The sequence below is a fragment of the Thermobia domestica genome, chromosome 14 (genome assembly GCF_964235325.1).
Source record: "Thermobia domestica chromosome 14, izTheDome1.hap1.1, whole genome shotgun sequence".
Taxonomy (NCBI): domain Eukaryota; kingdom Metazoa; phylum Arthropoda; class Insecta; order Zygentoma; family Lepismatidae; genus Thermobia; species Thermobia domestica.
In genome coordinates this window covers 182548443-182557803 of record NC_137467.1, presented here as the reverse complement: position 1 = coordinate 182557803, position 9361 = coordinate 182548443, and the positions used below count along the sequence as shown (strand labels likewise).

Sequence of the window (9361 nt, the reverse complement as noted above, 5' to 3'; positions counted from 1 at the left end):
ATCAGAGACAACAAACAGACAAAGATCTATAACCAACGCGGTGTATTGATAGTACCTCAGCTCTATGTCTACAGAATGTCTAGATTACTTTACAAACCAGTTAATTTTTATAAATGAGTATTTTGCTACTTTTTAGTCCAAATGGAAATAGAAAAAAATAAAAAATCGTATAATTAATTAGTTATATAAAGTACAGACAACGAATTAAATTTATTTTTATCCCCCAAATTATTTTAAACCTAAAAGTAAATCATAATAAATAAAGTAATTACTCATTTTTGTCTGATAATATAGAAAATAAAGTAAAGAAATGGAAATAAATTCCTTCTCCGAAATTTATATGCCAAAGAGTAAAACTGGGAATATTGCCATTTTTTATTCTCCTTCCTACCGATAATATTCCCACTGCCCATCACTAGTCCTAGCATCTATCAGCCTTTGCATGAAGGGTCAATTTCGGGCAATTCTCTTAATATTTTCTGAATTTGGCAGCTGGAGGTTCTAACCCTAAATCCCCGCGTTTGTTCGGCCTACGACCAATAAATTAAACCCACTATTCTTCTATTTTACTGAATTTCAGGTTTCTCTTCCTGCTTTAATTACCTAAAAGACAAGATTTTGTGTCCCAAGAGAACGCACTTTTAAATAACATGAGAATTCCTTCATTCATGTTTAGACCCCTTAAAAACTAAACATATTCCCTTTGGGCAATTTTCCTTGCGCTATTCCCGGAAGGCTACAATCATACAAAATTTCTTCATTCTAAGCCTTTCGAAGTGCTTTAACATTTCGGGGTGTAGAAGATCTTCCCATATAAATAACGTGGGAAATATTTTTCAGTTTCCCATATGGGCATTTTGATTTTCAGTGATTTGCTTGGGTAATGCTAACGAAAATAAACAAGCGTTACGAATTACAAGTTTTTATGCCAATTCCAAGTACCTAAAATATGAGATTATATGTTAGAAAAAGGTTCATTTAAATAACAGGGATAGTTTCTTCATCCCCCCTTTATACACCGTTAGTATTAAAAATAGTCGTTTTTGGCAATTTTTCTTTGGTTAGTCCCGAAACCTTCCAATCATACCAAAAATATGCCTTGTAACCCTACAGAAAAAGCAATATAATTTTGAGGTGTAGATGTCCCATATAAATAACATGGAAAAGATTTCTCAATTGCCCATAAAACTCCACTAAAATTGGAAATTTTTATTTCTAATGATTTTGTTAAATAATTCTATGAAAAACTTACAAACATACGGAATTTCAAACTTTTATATTACTCCCCAGTAACTAAATCATGAAATTATTTGTCCAGAAAAAAGAAAGAAAAAGAAAAAGAGAAGAAAAAAGAATGAAAAAAAAATGAAATGAAATCTTTGAGTTTTACGTCCCACGGTTATGCCGGTTAGGCTAAAGGAGACGGTTATTATGAGAAATGAGTGAAATGGTGGAATGAAGAAAGTGGGAGGAAATGGGAGAACCCCGAGAAAACCCACGCACACGGTGTTTGTCCACCACAAAGTTTACTTGGCGGGAGCTGGGATCGAACCCGGAACCCCAAGCGCCAGAGGTGAACGCTCTACCACTGAGCCACCGCGGCCCCTAAAAAAAGAATGAGTCAATTCAAATAATATTGGACATTTCTTTATCCTCACTTTAGACCCCTAAAAGTTAAACATATTCATTTTGACAATTTTCTTGTGAGTTAGTCCCGGAAAGAAACAATAATGCCAAATTTGAACTTTCCACGTCAACTGGAAATACCCGTTATTTTATGACAATTCATGTAATTTGATACATAGTTGGGATTACATATACATGCGTTTCTTGTGCCAGAATATTTAGTTTTAATAATAATAATAATAATAATAATAATAATAATAATAATAATAATAATGTCTTTGTTTGAAGTACTGGCTGGTTATATATTTCTATGTTTTTTCTCAATTGCTGTTTCTGCGCTTTTTCTTCGCTAAAACTTAACACCACTACTGTATTGCCTTTTTCGTTCTAGACACTTTTCCCGAACATCTTTTGTGTTTTCTGAATTAATATCTTTTTTAAATTTTTCTCCGCTTTTTCCCTTTGTTTTATTTACTTTACACATTTTCCTCACCGAAATTGACACAATTGTCTTTCTTCCGATTTAACCACTTTAAGGAAGGTTTTGGGACATTTTGCAAATGTATGTTATTATTTTGACATCCTAAACACGTCTAACTCGATCAAATCTTATAAACTGTTCTAATTGATCAAACATCAGAGATTGCTGTGAGATAGTCACTCGCTACAAGAGTTTACTATCGATTTCCACCCTCTCCTCTTACCAATTTTTCCTTAAATATTTTTTCATCTGAATGGAACCTAAGTAACAAAGCAAAATCTTTATTTTTACCCTTCTTTTTTTTCCCTTGTAGTCAAGGAAAGTAGCTGTAGCCACTTTCTTTGATGCCAATTGCGGTAGGATTCCTGTTGTAGTTAATCCTTTGGGAGCGGTGAATGATTAAAATAGGCGATTACAAGTCACGTGTGTGTGTTTTTTCTTTTTTTTATTTTGATCGAGATCAATGATTTCTTGGGCTCAAATATGTTCATTTCCTCTTAACCATTCTGCCAAGGTGAAGTATCTGTCTCTTGGTTTCCCCTTTTATGATTAGAAAGAAACTGATTCTTTTTTGCCTGCCTGGCTCAGTCTCCAAGAGCTTTGGGTGAATATTGTTTCAGTGTGTATATATTTTGGAGCATTATATTCTGAGTTAAATGCCGCAAAGAAAATTAAGGGAAATGGAACCAAACTGAAACTAAAATAACCCAATCTCACTTAACTAATGTAACCTACGCTACAGGGACGTGTAGTGCATATTACCGCTGTTACCGGTGGTAACAGTAAAAAAGTGTTCTTATATATCTTTACATTTCATTATCAACATGGGACAATATTTGTTTTCTTTTTTGTCTTTCTTTTCTTTCTTTCTTTCTTTCTTTCTTTTTTTTTTTATTAAGTTTGCATGGCCAATGCCGCATATATAATGTAAACGAACGTAACACGCCAACGCCAAATAGGAACACTGTGTTGTTGGTACCACGGATCTCATAGGTAACGCGAACCCCGATAGCGGTCATCCACTCCAGAAGCAATCTTCAGGCGCGCTAGCTGGAAGCACGCTGCTCTCTCGTATTTAGATTTTCGGAACGGCCCATATGTTACCGTTCGGCTGCGTGGAACAGGAAAAAATAGGAACGAGCCCTGCCAAAATAAGGAGAATCTAGAATTTCATCAGCGTGCATTTTCTGTTATTGTGTTTCAGTTGCTTCCCTATTTCAGGGGTGGAAACTGAGTAGTGTTTACCCTATTCATATGGTAATTTCATTGTCTTTACAGTATACAGTCTCGGGCAAATATAAGTAACAGGTACTTCATAGTAATAACATTAAACACCTGCTACTGCAAGACTGTACATTCCAGAATGCGTTATTTATATGTTGGCATATTATATTTACCCGACTTTATATATTAATATGTTATCTTTAAATTTGAATAATACAACGGAGAATAAGGAGAAATAAAAATGAAATCTTTCAGTTTAACGCCCCTCGAATATGTTTTTTTTTTTTTTTTTTTTTTTTTTTTTAGGCTAAGGGAGACGAAGAGAATCAGAATATATAGCACAGGCTATTGTTAAAAAAAAATTAGGTTTACTCTGATTGAAAACACATTTTCTCACTGATTTAATTCGAGTAATATGTTCCTTTTTTAAAAAATTGAAATTTTAATCCTATTCAAATAGTAAAATATATATGCCTAGAAGAGCAAACATATCAGTATCTGAAGTGCGTCATAAAATATTTATCAACAACATTCATTGTGTTGTATGGGAAATGGTTGAAGAACAAGGGAGAACCACGTTGTTAATTAAAGAAAAGTAGAAATATTTTCCGCGCCCACCATTCATATGTGAACTTATTATTATAGGATGAATGGTAATTATGTTGATAAAAACTGATTTTTTTAAATTTATTTTTTTAAAAAATTTCAAATAAGTTTCCAACTCTAGCCGCTAGCCTATTAGTTAAATTTACACTTTGCTGCAATTTAATGTGTGAAAGAAAGGAGCGTGCAATCGTCTTTCGTACCGTGTGTGAGTGTGTGTTTAAAATACTTATGTTCGTGGGTGTTATAGTGCTTGTGCAGTAAGTGTGACAATGACTTAAGAAGAAACAAGACTAGAAAAAAAACTAGAAGGAACAAGACTTTTTTTTTTTTTTTTAAAAAAAAAATCCTCAATGGCATTGACTAACGAGTGCAACTGTTCTATAGAAAGTATTTTGAAACAATCTTTTGGTGCGCGTTCGTTTGCGGAAAAAAGTGAAATAATTTCCGGAGGCAGACCAACACCACATTTAAACAATTTAAAATCGAAAGCATCGGGGGGGGGGTATGTGCGTCATTTTAACGCACAATGGTATGCACAATATCCATGGCTGTCTGGGTGTTTAAAGAAAACGAAACTTTTCTGTTGGCCATGCCTATTGTTTGGGAGTGACAAAAATGCATGGAATTCTCATGGCGTGGATAACATGGAAAACTTCAGAATCATGCGAAGTCGACATGAAAATTCCAAACAACACATTGCATCCATGTGTTCCTTGGCTACTTTCGGGAAAACAAGAATTGACTTTTCATTAAGTAAAGCATTTGAACTTAACATTGCCAACTATAATGAAAATGTCAAAAGGAACAGATATGTTATGGAACGCTTAATTAGTGCCACTTGCTTCTTAGCTTTACAGGAACTACCATTCAGAGGTAACGACGAATCCTCCGCATCTACGAACAAAGGTAACTTCCTAGAACTATTAAATCTGCTTGCAGAAACTGACGATAAATTATATCATCATTTAAAGACATCTACTGTTTTTTCAGGTACTTCAAATGTGATTCAGAACGACATAATTGATTGTATCTCTGTGCATATAATTAATGAAATTAAAAGAGAAATGACGGGTTCGAGTTTTGTTGCCTTGATTATAGACGAAACCACTGACATAACGAACAAATCACAGCTCTCAACAATTTTTCGCTATGTTACCGAGGAAGGAAATGTACAAGAGAGATTTGTAGGTTTTACAGAGATCAGTGGCGACCGCACCGCAGTTCGGCTGTCCCAAATTGTGTTTGAGTATCTGACTGATTTTCAGTGTGGGAAAAAACTTGTTGCTCAAACATACGATGGGGCTCCAGTTATGGCTGGTGAACTTGGAGGGCTGCAGGTTCTTGTTAAACAAAGATACACACAAGTGCTATTTGTTCATTGCTTTGCTCATAGGCTTAATTTAATTTTAGAAAAGTCCGTTGACAGTATAAAAGAGTGTAAGGTGTTTTTTCAAACAGTGTCGGGACTTTCTTCTTTTTTCTCGAAGTCTTCAAAACGAACAAGTGCTCTGGATTCTGTAGTTAACAAACGAATTCCAACAGCGTCAAACACAAGGTGGAACTATAAAAGTAGGATCATTGATGTGCTGTACAGCTTTAAAGATGAACTGTTAGAACTCTTTAAATCCATGATGGATAAAACCGACGAATGGGATCCTGAAACCAGAGTTTGCGCAGCAGGATATTATCAAAACCTTCAAAGTTTCGACTTCAATTTCCTACTCCAAGTATTTTATGTTGTATTATCAAGATCAGAAATCTTGTTCAACATCTTACAAAAGAAAATCAATGATGTTGGTTACTGCAGAAAGAAAATAAATGAGTTCGAGGAATATCTAAGATCATTAAGAGATAGTTTCGATGATATTTGGTTGAAAATGGAAAGCCTTGGAGAACCTGAAGAGGCACGCTGTTCAAAGAGGCCAAGACCAAATGAAGTGGGATTTAATAGAAAGGATCGTTGCCGACGACTATATTTTGAAATTGTTGATACTCTGAAAGAACAAGTGAGCACTAAATTTTCTGATATTGAGAAATTGGAGTTCCTTGCATTGCTTGACTGTGAAAAGTATGAAATTTATAAAGAGACCTTTCCCGAAAAAGCATTTCAAGTTCTACTCAGCAACTATGGACATTTTTTCAATATTGTGCGTTTGAAAAACGAGCTTGTTTACATATATTCCTCACCTCAATTCACTAATAAAGCTGTTTATGAGTTGAATGTGGAATTGCGATTGGTCGGACTTGCGCAGGCATTACCGGAAGTGACAAAATTGTGCTCTTTAATACTAACAATTCCTGCGACAAACGCTTCTGCAGAGCGTTCTTTTTCTGCTCTTCGGCGTATCCATACATACAAACGGAACACGCAAGGGCAGAGTAGAATGAGTGGACTGTCTCTCATATCAATAGAGAAAGAATTACTACGAAAACAGAAGACAAAGCCCGAGTTTTATGACGACATATTAGGTCTGTTCATGAAGAAGAATCGCCGAATTGAATTGAAGTACAAGTAGCCGAGAATGCCGGTGTAAGTTTATTTAAACTTATTTATTGGTTTTAAAACTTAGCGTAGTTTTACTTACAAGGGAACATCTTATATTGATAGTAGCATTGCCCAATTAAACAATGTGCAATCGATAGAGGAGTGAAGAAAAGTGAGAAATCCAAAGTTTTACGGGCCGACACCCAAAAACACAGGAGATACAGAGGAGAGAAGAATCTAGAATCATGTGAAGATAGCAATGCAAAAGATACACTGACACAGAAAGAACTTCAAAATCATTAAAGCTACTATCAATATACGATGTTCCCTTGTTAGTGTAGTATAATATAGTTTTACGAATTTTTACATTTTATTATTATTTTAAAAATTACATAAAGGACCTGCCTTCATTAAGGCACAGGGTGACCACAAAAAGTCCAACATTTAAAAAGCGAATAAAACAAAAAGTATTTCAGATAGAAACTTGTTTATTAAAAAATATAAAATGGTACTGTAAACAGTTTGTAATTTCTTTATTCTGATTTGAATTACTGTGTTCTGTTGTGTGTCGAAATTATATAACAATTGACAATACAATTATTATCAATAATACTCAATGAAACCTCCCATTTTTTGATCATCAGTAGTGCTGTTAGTGGAGGGAACAGAGGAGTAAAAGTCGTCCTTCCGCTCAACACTCTCCTGCTGTTTTCAGTTGCCATTATGATTTGATTAGGAGCTCGTTGCGCGTAAGTAGTGATGCAGAAGCAGCACTGAATCAAGAATTTCTGATCAGCGGGTTTTGCATTGAAAATAAAAGCCATCTGGTCAATCGAAAAGTGCTCGTTCGGCTATGAGACAGTATTTAGCAGACGACGCAAATTTTTACAGCGAAACATGGAACATTGGGCTTCCTAGCGAGAGTGTAAGATGAATTTTACAAGAAGACCTGCAGTTTCACATAAACTGTTTTAAATGACAAATTTTATTTTTAAATCAACAAGTTTCTTTCTGTAATACTGTTTCTTTTATTAGCCTTTAAAATGTGTGAGTTTGGGGGGGGGGTCACACCGTATTTTCAAAACATAGCAGTTTGAAAATTGATGTTTTAAATATTCGTAGTATGAAGAACGGTAACAATCATCAAAGAGCCACGCCACGCCACTGCTACGCTAATATAGCCTAATATATTCTACTCTAAGCTATATTACTGTACTCTCCAAGTTAATATGCTGGATCCAGTCTGTGGCACAAATATTTATATTTATTCAAATTGCTGTTTAGATCCAATTAGAAGGAATCTAAATTGGAAAGGAAACCAAACTGCTCATCATTTATGCTGACATACATACAAAGACGGTCGTTTTGATTTGAATACAATGCACTTGTAATGTATCTGTTTGGCGTGCCAAGATGTTATTGTACACAGAAATGTCATTTTCTTTCAGAAAAAAAAGTAGGAAAACCAATGTTAAATATCTCTCAATATTGTAAAATGTGAATAATCAGTTTACGAAAGGGACATAAGGAAAGAGTCGTGAGTTATCAGTACAAACATTTAAAAAATTGGAAAACAGCAGCATGTTTTACAAACTATAACTCTACAATTCTTGCCTACGTGAGGTAAGGTCTCTATATATAAACGTTTAGTCCATTTCATTTCAATGTAAAATTTACTTTCAATATCTCATTCATTCGTTCATCGTCCAATTGAATTGGACCCAGCCCCTTTAAGATCAACCCATCTGAATCCACTGTTGACTGCAATCATTTTTGTAAAAGCTTGGATCATATAACGGTAAAAGAAATCCAGAAACATTTTCAGTTTCATAAGTGAAAGTGGCTAAATTATTTTTTACGTTTATTAGTTATTGATTTCTGAACAGCAAAGCATTTATCGTTGATTAACAGCAAAATAATAATAATAATAATAATAATAATAATAATAATAATAATAATAATAATAATAATAATAATAATAATAATATCCGAATGAAATCATTTTTTAGTTTTACGTTGCAAGTTATGCTCCTTATTCTAGCGCTAGGAGAAAATATAATATATGGAAGTGAATTGTTAGAAATAAGTGATGGAGTAATAATGTAGAAGGAAACGGGAAAGCATCAAGCTAATTTATAAGGCAGTTGGCCATTAAAATCTCTCTTTGTGTGATGACATTCGCTACGGATCTGAGGGAATTTCACTATTCTGTAAATGAGGTGAAAAAAATTTGCATTTGTGTAATCCTGTAACATCTCAGACAGTTATAATTTCAGGGGGTTACTCGAAGAGCATGTTCTTCCAGAGATACGAAATTTCTCCTGAGGCCAGAACTCATGTTGTTCTCAATATGAGTTCCCAGTGTTATGCTGTAGTAATTATCACCACCACTATACTTAAATCTTCTGAAGTCACCACTGATTTTAGGTGTAAATTTGAAGGTTATTAATCTTGTATCAACAAATAAAAAGAGGTTCCTATTAACGAACGAAGTCGGCCTCTAAGCCTAATGACAGTTGTTCGGTTAGTTGCATTCACATATTATTAACAACAAAAAAGAAAAGTAAACCGACGAAAAAAATAGAAAAGATTGCAGATTTAATTTATCTTTGTCGATAATATCTGTTCCTTCCTTGCTTATGACATGGCACTTTCAACGTAACATGTCTCAACTTTATTTTCTGGTAAGATTATTGAACACAATAGCATCCAAGAAAAAAATGCGATGATAACTCCTTTCTTGCATTGTATGAGAACATTTGGAAAGTGGTCAAAATTGGTTTCACCGTTGTACAGCGGTGGACACTTCTAAATGGTACAGCCATATGGAGATTTACGGCTAAGGTGTACCATTTAGAAGTGTCCACCGCTGTACAACATGACCTTGCACGTAAGAAGCAACAGCTACTATTAAGGAAGAATTGAACCTTAAATGAGCA

The 9361-nt window shown here is 34.4% G+C and overlaps 1 protein-coding gene across 1 annotated transcript; it reads left to right on the top strand.

Moving 5' to 3' along the window:
- The first annotated feature begins 4581 nt into the window (after window positions 1-4581).
- On the top strand, window positions 4582-6453 carry LOC145670144 (zinc finger MYM-type protein 1-like). The gene has a single exon (XM_081738516.1). The coding sequence runs from the start codon at window positions 4582-4584 to the stop codon at window positions 6451-6453; it is 1872 nt and encodes a 623-aa protein (XP_081594642.1).
- The last annotated feature ends 2908 nt before the right edge of the window (window positions 6454-9361 follow it).

Bases quoted from the DNA above. Each gene is read 5' to 3' on its own strand.
- LOC145670144 (XM_081738516.1), top strand. From the start codon at position 4,582: ATGGAAAACTTCAGAATCATGCGAAGTCGACATGAAAATTCCAAACAA.